Source organism: Myotis davidii, unplaced genomic scaffold, assembly GCF_000327345.1.
Source record: "Myotis davidii unplaced genomic scaffold, ASM32734v1 scaffold982, whole genome shotgun sequence".
Classification (NCBI taxonomy): domain Eukaryota; kingdom Metazoa; phylum Chordata; class Mammalia; order Chiroptera; family Vespertilionidae; genus Myotis; species Myotis davidii.
The window spans coordinates 499,699-514,062 of record NW_006293848.1 but is presented as its reverse complement, the minus strand read 5'-3'; the positions used below and the strand labels follow the sequence as shown (position 1 = coordinate 514,062).

General features: G+C 35.4%; 1 protein-coding gene across 1 annotated transcript in view; it reads left to right on the top strand.

Annotated features, from left to right (window-relative positions):
- The window catches only part of NUP107 (nucleoporin 107kDa), a 44,662-nt gene that overhangs the window by 28,606 nt on the left and 1,692 nt on the right, over window positions 1-14,364 (top strand). Inside the window, 14 exon segments of the mRNA XM_006767776.2 lie at window positions 1,643-1,733; window positions 1,883-1,959; window positions 3,884-3,943; window positions 4,549-4,694; window positions 4,822-4,870; window positions 5,869-5,938; window positions 6,267-6,385; window positions 7,055-7,093; window positions 7,401-7,551; window positions 7,853-7,965; window positions 8,585-8,687; window positions 9,165-9,325; window positions 12,305-12,430; window positions 13,730-13,843. Coding sequence (XP_006767839.1) covers window positions 1,643-1,733; window positions 1,883-1,959; window positions 3,884-3,943; window positions 4,549-4,694; window positions 4,822-4,870; window positions 5,869-5,938; window positions 6,267-6,385; window positions 7,055-7,093; window positions 7,401-7,551; window positions 7,853-7,965; window positions 8,585-8,687; window positions 9,165-9,325; window positions 12,305-12,430; window positions 13,730-13,843 — 1,419 coding nt within the window.

The following is a 14,364-nucleotide window of genomic DNA, read 5'->3' as shown; positions in this document are numbered from 1 at the left end:
GCTCTCTGCAGCTTTTAAAAAATAGCTTTATTGAGATATAATTCACATACCATACAATTCACCCATTTAAGGTACATACTTCAATGGTTTTAGTATAATATTAATTTTTTTTTATTGAGGCAAGATATATATATATAACAAAATTTGTCTTTTTAACTATTTTTAAGTGTGCATTTCAGAGGCATTAATTACATTCGCAACATTGTGAAACTATTGCCTCTATATGCAAAAGTTTTCATCACCCGAAACAGAAACTCTATTAACTATTATGCAGTAACTCCCCATTTCCCTCTTCCCCCAGTGTCTGCTAATCTCTAACCCACTTTCTGTCTCTATGAATTTGCCTCATCTAGATATCTATAATAATAAAAGCATAATATGCTAATTAGACCGGATGTCCTCTGGACAAAGCCAGGGCTGCGAGGGAAGCCCGAGTCCTGGGTGCTTGCTGGCAGGCCGGAGAGAAGCCCGGGTCCCGGGTGCCAGAGGGAAGCCGGTGCCGGCAGCCAGGGGAAAGAAGACCTACTCTTGCATGAGTTCCGGGCCTCTAGTTACATATAAGTGGAATCATGTAATATTTGTCCTTTTATGTTTGGCTTATTTCATTTAGAATGTTTTCAAGGTTTTAGATTCAGTTTTTAATCTTATTTTTATATAGCCCATCAAAACATTTTTCCATGTTTCTGCATAGCTTTTATAATTTATTTATTTCATAATGTTTTAAAGTCACCAATCCAGAGTGGTGTTTGAGATATTCTTTAACAGGTTGTATTCATTAGATTTTTTTAGGTTCGAGAAACCCAACTTATATTACTTACAAGAGGGAAATTAATTGGCTCATGGGACAGGGAAGTACAGAAGGTTAAGTCTGGCTGAAGCAGGATTCGGGGACTCAGAAGATGTCATTAGGATACTATCTCTTGGCTCTGCCTTCTTCTCTGACTTCATTCTCAAGAAGTCACTTCTTGCGTCTGTGATGGCCACCAACAGTTTACATCTTCCTGCCAGCTAGCAATCCCAGCAGAAGGAGTGTATCTCTTTCTCAGTATCTTCAGCAAGAGCCCTGGGGTGATTCTTGTTAAATCATATGCCTAACCCTAGAGTTCAGACATGGGATTAGGCCTACTCAAACCATATAAGCTAAGTAAGAATGGGGAAGAGAAAATTCCTGAGGAGATGATGGAAGAACAAAAACCTATCTATCTGACTGTCATAGTGAGCTCATTTGATTGGCCACACTTAACATAAAGAAATATTGTCAGTAGGGTGAATGAACAATAGCACCCTGTCATTCTAGAAACTAACAATGTTTTTGTAATACTTTTACATAAATTGAGGGTAATCAACCTCTTTAGCCCCGTTTGTCTCTAGCAGAATTAAATGCCTGTGGGCTCCATGGGAACCTGTTGATAAGTCCAAAATCAGAGCAAAGAGATTATTAGGAAAAGAAAGGCAGAGAAAATAGTAAGACATGCATATGGTGATAAAGTGAAATGCCATTTCTAGTTATCCACATTATCCTTTGTAACATGTCATAAGTTACTTAATCCTGTCACACATCGCTTACACTTTTCTATAAAGCATTAGGACTTTCCCAGCACTGCACTGGTTATATGACTAACTGCTCTTCTTGTTTCTGAAGGCACAGCGGCTCTGTAAACGTTGTGGTCAGGCATGGAGAGCTGCAACACTTGAAGGCTGGAAGCTCTATCATGACCCTAATGTTAATGGAGGTATTTTAGTAGATTTTATTCTGAGAGCTGGGGACATATAGTTTCTTAGCTCTAAATGCCAGTCTTTGTGAAATATAGCTTTTGTTTTTAGAAATCAGTGAACGATCTCATTTTAAACTATATATTTTATTTCTTTAACTGTTTTACAGGAACAGAATTAGAGCCTGTTGAAGGGAATCCATATAGATGCATTTGGAAAATAAGCTGTTGGAGAATGGCAGAAGATGTAAGATATAATAAAATATTTACTATTACTGATTTTTACTCTAATTGAAGGCCTACTAGATGCTCAGAATAGTGTAAGGTTAAAGTTCTTGCTTTCAAGAACTTTTAGTCATATTGAGGAATTGGCAGGCTTAAGTACTAATCAGAATTATTCAGACACTAAGTAATAAGGATTAAAAATTGATATAAGGCAAAAATATAAAGGAGGACCAGTGAATCCTGAAAATGAGCTTTGGACTAAAGCTGGTTCCCAGGAGAGAGAGTTAAATTGAACCTTTAACAATTAGTAGGATTTGGGCTGTTGGGCATGAAAATAAGGAATTCTAGGTAGGATGCAAAGGTTATGATGTGACTTGTACATTCCTAAAATTCACTGTAGCATGCAAAATTGTACAAAAACCCACAGGGCTTTTGGAGGAAAAGGAGTTAAGAATGCAATACTGAAAAACCATCAGTGATACATAAAAAGATAAAAAACTTAATAGAAACAGTTTCACACTTAAATGGTTAGGACAGACATAAATACTATAATAAATGTGGCACTTTACTTTGAAAGAGACCTAAAGTTTGCTTGTGGAATTGGGGGTCAGAGGATTCCAACTTATGAGGTTATCTGAAATCAAACAGAAAATTATAACACTCTGTGGGTCAGTTTAGCTGATAACACACCTGATGAACTGAGGTAGCTGGTAGATGTTTGTATATGTCTAAGTAGCCAGTTCAGCTGGGTGTAGTTTTCTACATTCACTTCGTCTTTCTTGAGGATGAAATTGTGCATAATCAAATGGGAAAATTGCGCTTTGTTCAGATTGTTCCTTGATATATCAATTGCATTGAAACAAATTTACATTTTCAAAATAAGCATTGTAGCAGAACTGACTGTAATGGAAAGATGATGAAAGAGGTGAATTAAGAACAGGCAGTGTGGTCCTCGAGTGTTGTTCTAAGGAATGAGAGGGTTTTTATCATAGATAGTGGTGAACCATTGAGACCTCAAGGACACGGGACAGCAGTGTTAAGATTAGCCTGGCAGTGGAAAATAGGTTTATAATTGATTGGACTAAAGGCCAAGAAACTATAGAGGAACCTTTTAGAATTATTCAGATACTAAGTGATAAGGACCTGTCCTAGAATAATATTGAAAGTGGAAAGGGAGGGAGCAAGAATGGTCAGGACAAGTAATTGGAGACAGAAGCGGGGCTCAGATAGTGAGAGTCTCTCAAGTCTCTTGTGTGGATGATAAGAAAACTGGAGGTACCATTAATAGATTCTGGAAGTCAAATGGAATCATTTGATGAATATAATGAATTCTGTTTAGGAATTTGATGCAAACTGATGCGGGTCCAAGTGCTTTGTTTTGATGTTTTTGGGTCAGTATCAGATATTTAGGAACTTTCTAGCTGACAACACTTATACACATTCTATTTGGACTAAGATTGGACTATTATAAATAAAGAATCCATTAGACTTGGATCTGCTTTTATCCTGTATTTGAAAGTTAGATGTTTGTCTTCTCCTAAAGATGTCAGCATTCATCAGACTAAGGGATCCTCTCTCTCTTTTTTTTTCTTCAATATATATTTTTATTGATTTCAGAGAGGAAGGGAGAGGGAGAGATAGAAACATCAATGATGAGACAGAATCATTGATTGGCTGTGTCTTGCAGCCCCCCAGGCATTGAGCCTGCACCTAGGCATGTGCCCTGACTGGGAATCGAACTGTGACCTCCTGGTTCATATGTCAGTGCCCAGCCACTGAGCCACGCCTGGGTGGGATCCTTTCTCTGATTACCCCACCAGATCTTTCACTAAAGCTTAGAAACTATCAAATAAGTTCAGTTTGGAAGATATTGCCAAACTCGATTATGAAAGAAATTGACATGTTAAGAAAAATAGTTCTCCAAATTTATTTCTATTTTATTTCAGGAGCTTTTTAATAGATATGAGAGAGCAATTTATGCCGCTTTAAGTGGAAATCTCAAACAGGTATGCAGTCTATTTTAATCTTTTTTTCCTATGGAATGAAATCAGATACATAAAATATTCTAATTATATTAATAAATCATAAACTTAAGCTACTTTTTAAGAGTAACAATGATAAAAATAATCACGCAATAGGATGACTCAGGCTTTTTGATATGATGTACCCCATACTCTAAATGATGCTTTAATACATGAAATCAGACTTCAGTTTCTAAGAATTATAAGTTTAATTACAATATACATTTACTGATGACTTATAGAATGCTTAGCTTTATGCAGAAGTGTACCACTGAGGTCTAACAATCCTATGTGTAACCCTATTACCCCATGCATTTTACATCCATTTTGAGGTATGCTATATTAGTGGAAATCCTATCATATAGCAGCATAGAAAATTGAACTCAGTATGGGCAAATCTTAATAGTTCAAACTTAGAAGATGTGGTTTGGCAGGGAATGGGTGGGGTGTTTGTTATGCTATTTTACATTGCAGTCCGCAATATTTTGTGATTATAGTGACTTTATAGTTTATATCCATGGATATAACTGCTTTCCTTTCTTTTTTTGTTGACTGTGTCTACATGTTTTTGTTTTGGATTGGGGGAAAAGCTTCTTCCTGTCTGTGACACCTGGGAAGACACAGTGTGGGCCTATTTTCGAGTGATGGTGGACAGTCTGGTGGAACAGGAGATCCGGACATCAGTAATAACTCTGGATGAAACTGAAGAACTCCCTAGAGAATATTTGGAAACAAAGTGAGTTTGTTGGTTTGTTATAGTCATGGTGATTTTTAGTATATTCTAAAGTTTTATTTTTTATTCCTTGTTCATATGTTCATATTATTAATATTATTTTATCCCTTTCTTGTTCTTTCTCTTGAAGTTGGACCTTAGAAAAGGTTTTTGAAGAACTTCAAGCTACTGATAAAAAGGTAAATATTAATATGAATATTTTACATTAGCTGAAATAGGAAACAATAAATGTTCTGCTATTGTGCACTGTAGCTGGGAGGCAAAAAAATATGTGAAACCTTTTTATCTTCTCCCTTCTTTTCCTCACCTATTATCCAAATGAGGGATAGTCTTTAAAAGCAGAAAAGCGTAATTGCATATTTAAGTAATACAACATTTCTGTTTCTTTGGTTTAGGATTGGTCTCACCTAAATATACAGTATGTATGTAAGCTAATTTATCCCTTTTCTTTTGAAAAATAACGACACATCATTGAAAATAATAAAACTTTTCCTGGATCTCAAAATAATCTAACATTTTTAAAGTAATGCTCTTTAAAAAATTTTATATGACCAAAGTGATAGCATATGTCCTTGGAGCAAAGTAATCTTACTTAACAATAGACAAACATGGTAATTGACCATACCTTCGCTACGCCTCCCATTGGCTAATCAGTGAGGTATGCAAATTAACTGCCAGCAACAATGTTTCAATTATAGAAGGTAAATAAATCCCAGAATAAAAAAAAAGAAAAAAAGGAGAGGCTGGGAACTTCACCCTCTGGCCAGCCTGAAAACGGCCCTCAGCCCTTCACCCAGACTGGATTTCATGTCGATAGAAATCATTATAATTTATTTCACTAAAGCCCTTCCTTTCTAGACCACCATGGAGTGCCAAGGAAAATAGTAGTAAAATATAAAAATTAAAGTTTAATAAAAGCATTCACAGAGATTAAGTCATTTTATCATACTTCTCTGCTTTCAAAAATACTGTTCAGACCTAGATTTGTAAGTCTTAAGCATATTCAGAAGCAGAATTCTTTCCATATTTTATTTTTAGTTTTCTAAAATCTTTCATTTCCAACTTTTTCTTTATATATGTATTTTCAGAAGTTTGTGACATTTTTAGTTTAACAATGAGTACATACTACAGAATGACCACTAGAAGATTTATGGAAAATGTAAAAAATTTTTTTCAGAGAGTTCTGGAAGAGAATCAAGAGCATTATCATATAGTTCAAAAATTCCTTATCCTGGGAGACATTGATGGTAAGCTATTATAATTTTATTTTACTTTGTATGAATTCCTTGTTGTCTTATAGTAATGTTTTAAAAAATTGTCAAAGCAATACATATGACTTACCTCATCTTTTAATCTGTATAAATGTCAGCCTATTTAAATGCAACTATCCACTTAATTGTTATAAAATAAAGTTTGGGTTTCATCCAAAGACTGTGTTATGTGATGATTATTAACAATGAGATAGTTATTTCATAGCACTAGAGGGATGTGGTAAATGTTTTTAGTGATGTTATTTAGCTTTTTTGTTGTTGTTTTTTATCCCTATTGTTGAATCTTTGCTTTGATGGCTTATAGGTTTGATGGATGAGTTTAGCAAATGGCTTTCCAAAAGCAGAAATAACCTGCCTGGACACCTCCTCCGCTTCATGACTCATCTCATTTTGTTTTTTCGCACGCTGGGACTACAGACAAAAGTAAATAAAAGTGAACCATTACCCTTCTCTGTCATCAGGAAAACACTGCTTTTTGCTGTGGTTTTCTACAATTGGTGATGGGGGTGCCAAAGTATTCTGTACAGTCTCCCTGTGGGTGACCCCTTAGGGTTCTAATCTGCCGCTGCAGAATGCTGACGTTCTTCTGTTTTCTGGTAAATTCGGAACTTTAATCTCCGTAATACCCAACTCTGAATCAACCAGCTAAGCTAACTGAACCAGACTAAATTCTATGTGAGATTGTAAACCTTTGTTTTTTTTCTTTTTCTCTTTTCCTAAATGATTAATAACATTTTGATTAGAGTACATGTAGAAGGCAGAATGATACAGTAGTTAAAAGCTTGGGTTTTGGAGTAAGAATCCTGGGTTTACAGCCTTACCCACCAGCTTACAGTTTTTTAATTCTGGGTAAATAAAACCTCCATAGGTCTTAGTTTCTTTCTCTGTAAAATGTGAATAATAGTAACTACTCACAGAGAATATGGTATGGTTAAATCAGACAATGCATGGACTTTGCTAAGCACTAGTTATTGCTCAGTGTTAAATATTGAATCATTAAATCATTTTGTAGCAGAATTTTTATTAGATATATTGCTGATACACATAGGCAGTTGTGTTTATAATTGAATTATATCTTTTTTTCCTATGAAGGAAGAAGTTTCCATTGAGGTCTTAAAGACATACATACAGGTAAAGTTTAAGAATCCACAATATGGTCCTTTTTTATTTTTATTTTTTACTATTTTAATGGAAAAAATGATAATATTTTAATACCCAGTCACAGGAAATTCATTAGAATTCACAAGAGATTTTTAATTATCCAAAGTTCATTTTTTTTTAGAGTTCAAAATTATTCTGTTTAGCAGCACAAATCTATGTTTGTATGAATTTCTCCTAAATATGTTTGAAATTTTGAAGTCAACTTTTAAAAAAAGTACCACTGATCCTAAAACTTTGTTTAACTGGTTACATACTTTGATCTTTTTCTGTTTTTTAGCTTTTAATAAATGAGAAACATACAAATCTTGTAGCATTTTATACCTGTCATTTGCCTCAAGACCTTGCTGTTGCCCAGTATGCATTATTTTTGGAAGGTGTTACAGAATTTGAACAGCGCCACCATTGCCTGGAGCTGGCTAAAGAAGCAGGTAAGAATGATTGAGAACTTCATCTATTGAGCTTTGTAGGCAAATTAATATTTTGATTTTAGTAACATTTATCCTCCTACTTTTAAATCTTATTTCTCTTGAGAGAATTTCAATGAAATTCTGTTTTAGGAATAAGATGCACTGTAACTCATGCATAAAATATCTTTTAATTTTGGCATTTTAAAAATGTGTTTCATTTTATGTTATATTTTTTAAAAATGGTTATCCCAAATTATTGTATCTGTTTAGAGAATATTAGTGTGAACAATTAATTCTTTTGTTTCTTCAAAAAATTCTTTAGATCTGGATATTGCTACTATAACAAAAACTGTAGTTGAGAATATTCGAAAGAAAGATAATGGTGAATTCAGTCATCATGACCTGGCCCCAGCCCTAGATACTGGCACTACTGAGGTAATATGAAGCGGAAGGGAAGGGAAGTGCTGTGCTTTGGTGAACTTCTGCCTTAAAATACTATGGCTGCTTTCTTTTGTTTTGTTTTTTTGTTTGTTTTTTTAAGAATTCCGTTTTGTCAGCCAAGCCTTTTAAATTATAAAAATTGGGAGCAAGCTTAAGGTCTTATGTAAGGGCTCACTTATGTTAGTATTACGTTACAGGAAGCTTCTTTAATAGAAAAACATGAGCATTGGATTATTGCTCATCAGATTATTCTAGATCCTAACCCTTATGTAGCTTTCTTATTACTATTTTCAGAAAGGAATGAAAGTTTTGTCTAGGAAAGAAAATAAATTTAAGAGTAGTATTTAAAGGAATCACGATTAAGTTGGTGGGTCATAGAATATACAATTCCAGATTCAAAGTCCAGTAAGTTTTTCTGTAATTTAATAGAAAGCTATTAAATGTGAAAATATACTAAAGAAAGCTAGATTCTTTCACAATTTTGTATAACTGGAGGGAAAATTATGTTCATTCAAGTGCAGGTGTAAGTTAATTTTACTAATTTGCAGAATATCTTAGAAAATAATAAAGTTGATATTTTGTTTTGTTTTTTCTTTTTCAATTAAATGAATAGGAGGACCGTTTAAAAATTGATGTAATTGACTGGTTGGTATTTGACCCAGCACAGAGGGCAGAGGCATTAAAACAAGGCAATGCAATAATGAGAAAATTCTTGGGTATGCTGTATTTTTTTATATTCTTTTTTTAAAGTATTTGTTCAAATCCATATATTCTTAAACTTTGTTTTGTTTTGGTTTTTGTTTGTTTTTCTAACCCTTCCGATACGGAAGAGCACAAAACAGCCTCTCCTGTATCAAACCTGATGTTATGAAACAAAATGTTTACAGTGAATTTTCACATCCTACTCAATTCTGCATATAATCTCAAGGCTTTGAAAAATGTAATCCTTTTTATAAGACACAGATGTATGTAAAAATAACTGTATTTAATAAATCCTTTTGTGATTATGTCATTGAAGTAAGGAAAAACTCCAGCCTTTAGGCAGAAAGATCACCCAGACCTTTAAGTATGTTGGGACCTGAAATGTTACAGCTCACTGTAAAAGTTGCAAACTAATTATTAGACTCCCTTTTATAAACCATTATACAGAAATAAATCTACATATATTGAAAATTTTTGTATCTTTTTCACAGCATCAAAAAAGCATGAAGCTGCAAAAGAAGTATTTGTGAAAATTCCTCAGGATTCTATAGCAGAAATCTATAATCAGTGGGAAGAGCAAGGAATGGAAAGTCCACTTCCCCCTGAAGATGATAATGCTATCAGAGAATATTTGTGCATTAGAGCTTATTTGGTGAGTTTGTAAAGAAAACAACAAATGTGCCTATCTTCATGATGATTTTCTGGTTCACTCTCAGACTTTGAACTGTTTGTGGAAATGATGATTGGCTCATTATCATCTCTCTTGTGACTTTGGTACTGACTGATCCATATGGGCATTGAAATCATGACCTTGTCTTCATTAACATGAGCTGCTAATTAAGAACATCTCACATGGCACATAGTGTATGTGATATCTGTAACTTATGTTTTCTTAAGATTCTTTGAATGCTTTGTCTTTAATATTTCTGTTTTTGGCAATAACTGAGAAAAGCATATATTCTCTATTTGTTCTGACTAAAATAATAACAGGCTCATTCAAAATCTAGTCAACAAATAATGAACTGATTACAGTGGGCTTATGTTCTAGGGCTAAATCTGTGGATGGCTTTCTGTCCTTGCCTTCTAGAAACTAATAGACCAATAAAAAAGACAGTAAACATGCATACATCAAAGAGTGATAACATTACAGAGTGACAAATACAAGATACATATGTGATCAGGATGCTAAGATAGGAATAAGTGCCAGAAAACACATATCTATCTATATATATAAAAGCGTAAGCGACCGTTATGACCTAATGACCGGCTGGTAGCTATGACGTGCACTGACCACCAGGGGGTAGACGCTCAATGCAGGAGCTGCCCCCTGGTGGTCAGTGCGCTCCCACAGCCAACCTCCTACTGCCGGCCAACCTCCCACGGTCCCTCCCCCATGCCGTCCAGCCCTGATTGCCCCGATCACTGGCCACGCCAAGGGACCCCACCAGTGTACAAATTCGTGCACTGGGCCTCTACTATCTATCTACTTATATAAAAACCATGGGTGGTGTTCATCATGACCAGAACCGCATGACTAAGTGGAAGGAAGTCAGTCCTTACAGGGGTTGTCTTGGCAACGGCTGCACCCTCCCCCAAACTGTTTCCTGGAGCTGTTTCCTGTAAGGGCGGGGTTTGAGATAATGCCGCCCTGGGTGCGTGGAGGCATTATCTTTATAAAGTGTGCCGCGCCAGCACAGCCAAGGGTGAACCTGAGTCGGGGCGGCTGAAAGGCTTAGAAAAGACAGACAAGAGAATGAAACCTCGGCCTCGGTGGGATGCTGCTTCTCTGAGAGACAGCGACCACACCCACAGCCATGCCTTTATTTTATAGCAGATGCAACGAGGCAAAGTAAGGGCGTGACCAAGATGTTTACAACATTCTCCTGAGTTTCAATCCTACTCAACTACATGCACCTGAACTCTTTCAAGCCTACATCATTCAGGCACATGGGGCCATGTGTTTGGACCATAGGTTCAAGCTTACAACTACAGCTGTTGGCTATAATTGTGCTGGGAGGGCCCTGCACTCCAAGCTGGGACTTGCATGTGGCAATGAGAGGGCTGTGCCCTCTCATCAGTCTAAGGCTTGAACCTGTCCAAAATTCTGTAGCGGCTCCCCACAATAAAGTTTTAATTCTGTTTCTTTGTTACTAATGTTGTGGCCCCACCCCATAACAAAGAAACAATATCCGGAGGATGAGGCCCAGGAATCAGGATTTTAAAAAGATTCCCAAGTGATTCTAATGTGCAGCCAAGGTTGAGAACCACTGCTATAGATAATATTACAAATATATCTAAACGTGCAATTCTTTGTCCAAAAAAATGAGCATGTTCAAAAATTAAATGAAGAAAATTTGGATATACTCGATGGAGATTTTCATACATATTTGAGTGATGATTCCATTGATTCCACAGATGATGCTGAAAAGGAAAATTTCCCCATCGAATTTCTGAATAGTATTACTTTTTCGGGAATGCTGTGTCATAAATTAAAATGGAAAGTGGGTGCAATCATCATGCTATTGAAAAATCTCTATAGTAAATGGGGTCTTTGTAATGGTACCAGATTTATTATCAAAAGACCTAACATTATCGAAGCTGAAGTATTAACAGGATCTGCAGAGGGAGAGGCTGTTTTGATTCCAGGAATTAATTTGTCCCCATCTGACACTGGCCTCCCATTTAAGTTGATTCGAGGACTGTTTCCCGTGATGCCAGCATTTGTGATGACTATTAATAAATCACAAGGACAAACTCTAGATAAAGTAGGCATATTCCTACCTGAACCCGTTTTTGCACATGGGTCAGTTATATGTTGCTTTCAAGTTTGAAGAGCATGTGATGTTACAGTTAAAGTTCTAAGTACTTCATCACAAGGGAAATTAGTCAAGCACTCTGAAGGTGTTTTCACTCTTAATGTGGTGTACAGGGAGATATTAGAATAAGTTTAGTCACTTTATCACTCATTGTTTGTATCACTGTTGTTTTTATATCATGTTTTTATTGTTTTCCTATCATTTTTTTGTTTTCATATCATGTTTTTGTCTTTTTATATCATGCCTCTGTTGTTATATCCTTTTGTTACTGTTTATTAATAAATTTATTATTTTCATATACACTTTACTAATTTCCTTTCATCTCTCACACTTCTATTTAGAGAAAGGGCAAATAGCAATATTAAAATATCTCTGCTAATTCCCTTTTTAAAAAAATACATTTTATTAATTTTTTAAAGAGTGGAATGGAGAGAGAGAGAGAGACATTGATCAGCTGCCTCCTGCACACTTCCTACTGGGGATGTGCCCGCAACCCAGGTACATGCCCTTGACTGGGATCGAACCTGGGACCTTTGAGTCCACAGACTGATGCTCTATCCACTGAGCCAAACTGGTTTGGGCAATTAATTCCCTTTTAATGTGCATGAATTTCGTGCACCGGGCTACTAGTATAATATAAACCTTACTAGTGTTTGTCAACAAAATATTTATTCCAATGATTATTTTGCATAAAAAGTAAATATTAAAGTTTTATTTCTTGATGCTGCAAAATTATTTCTAAGAACCAAATTTGAAAAACTGTTGAACATATGTGAAAACTTCCTTTGTATTTTTCTATTTTATTTCATTTTTAGGAAGCCCATGAAACCTTTAATGAGTGGTTTAAACATATGAATTCAGCCCCACAAAAACCTAGTTTGATACCTCAACCAACCTTTATTGAGAAAACGGCTCATGAGCACAAAGAAAAGAAATATGAAGTAAGTTGACTATAGCTAAAACCTGTGTATTGCACGTTAACAACACATGCTGTATACTTTAAGAAGTCATTTTTCAGCAACTATATTCTTATTATAACAGATGATCTTACTGTTTGTGTTCTACTTTGAAAAAAAAAAAAAAGAAAACTTTCTGTAGAGAATTAATTAGGCCTGAAACCTACCTTCAGGTGACAGTAATGTTCATGTACAAAGCTATTATTTTAGTATTTTATTTAACTGCAGTCTGTTGATGTTTATTTTTATATTTGGCTAACTGAATGTCAACAATTTAAAACAGTGATTTTCAACTGGTATGCCACAAGAATTTTTAAAATCTGCAATATCTAACTATTTAGTCAGGGGCACTGACCTCTTCCCGTAAATTGTCAAATAAAAAAATGACAACAGCCAACACAACAATGGCCATCTGGTGTGAATGCCCCGTCTCGAATCATAAATATGTAGGTCATATAATAGAGTTGTATCTTATTGATCACGTTGCATAATAAGGTTGCGTCTGATTGGTTAATTCTTTTTTTTTTAAATCCCAACCTGATGATATGTCTGTTAATTTGAGAGAGAGAGAAACATCTATTGGTTGCCTCTCATACGTGCCCCAACCAGGGACGGAATCCACAACCTAGGTGTGTGCCTTGACCAGGAATCAAACCTGAAGCCTTTTTTGGTGTACAGGATGATGCTCCAACCAACTGGGCCACACAGCTAGGACTGATTGGTTAATACTTGGTATCAGAAATCCTTATATACAAGTATAGGCACCTTATTTTTTAAAAATATATTTTTATTTCAGAAAGGAAGAGAGAGAGAGAGAAACATCAATGATGAGAGAGAATCATTGATTGGCTGCCTCTTGCACGCCCCACACTGGGAATCAAGCCTGCAACCCGGGCATGTGCCCTGACCGGGAATAGAATGGTGACCTCCTGGTTTCTAGGTCGACATTCAACCACTAAGGCACACTGGCCAGGCTAGGCACCTGATTTTTGACTTTTTAAAAAGTCACTTTGAAAAAAAGAATAGTCACTTGGGAGCAAAAATAGTAATAACTTTTTTTTTTTGGTAAATCAAAATTATACTCTTTTTTTGTCAGATGGGCAAAAACTAATTTTGGTGTGCTGCAGAATTTTAGTAATTGGTTAATGTGTTTTGTTAAGTGAAAAAGGTTGAAAATCGCTGCTTGTGGATGATGTTCCACATATATATTCCTGTCTGTACTTTACAAATACATTATTTAGTGGTTTTCATCCATGCTATATATGCCTTATGTTTGTTTTGCAGATGGATTATGGTATTTGGAAAGGGCATTTGGATGCCCTAACTGCTGATGTGAAGGAAAAAATGTATAATGTCCTATTGTTTGTTGATGGAGGCTGGATGGTAGATGTTAGAGAGGTAAGCTGTGTGTATTGTTTGTAGCTAAAAGCAAAAAACAAGTTTGTTTTTTTAAATATATTTGTATTGATTTCAGAGAGGGAGAGAGAGATAGAAACATGAATGATAGAATCCTTGATTGGCTACCTCCTGGATTGAGCCCCCAAGCCGGGTATGTGCTCTGACCTCCAATGGAATCATGATCTCCTGGTTCAGAGGTTACAGTCAACCATTGAACCATGCTGGTTGGGCAAAAGTTTTTTATTTTGTTTTTTAAGTTTTTGTTTTTTTTCTGAATAGGAGCATCTGTACTTCTTATATAACCTTTATTCTTATAACTGAACATCCCATAATTTAAACCTAAACTAAAAATATGAGCTAGAGAATGGAAATATTTGATTTTGGGGTAAACTATTTCTTCAGATTTAATGTGTTCACTCAGGGGAAGAGAGAAACTTTGATTTGTTGTTCTACTTATTTATGCATTCATTGGTTGATTCTTGTATATGTCCTGACCAGGGATTGAACCCAAAACTTGGCAT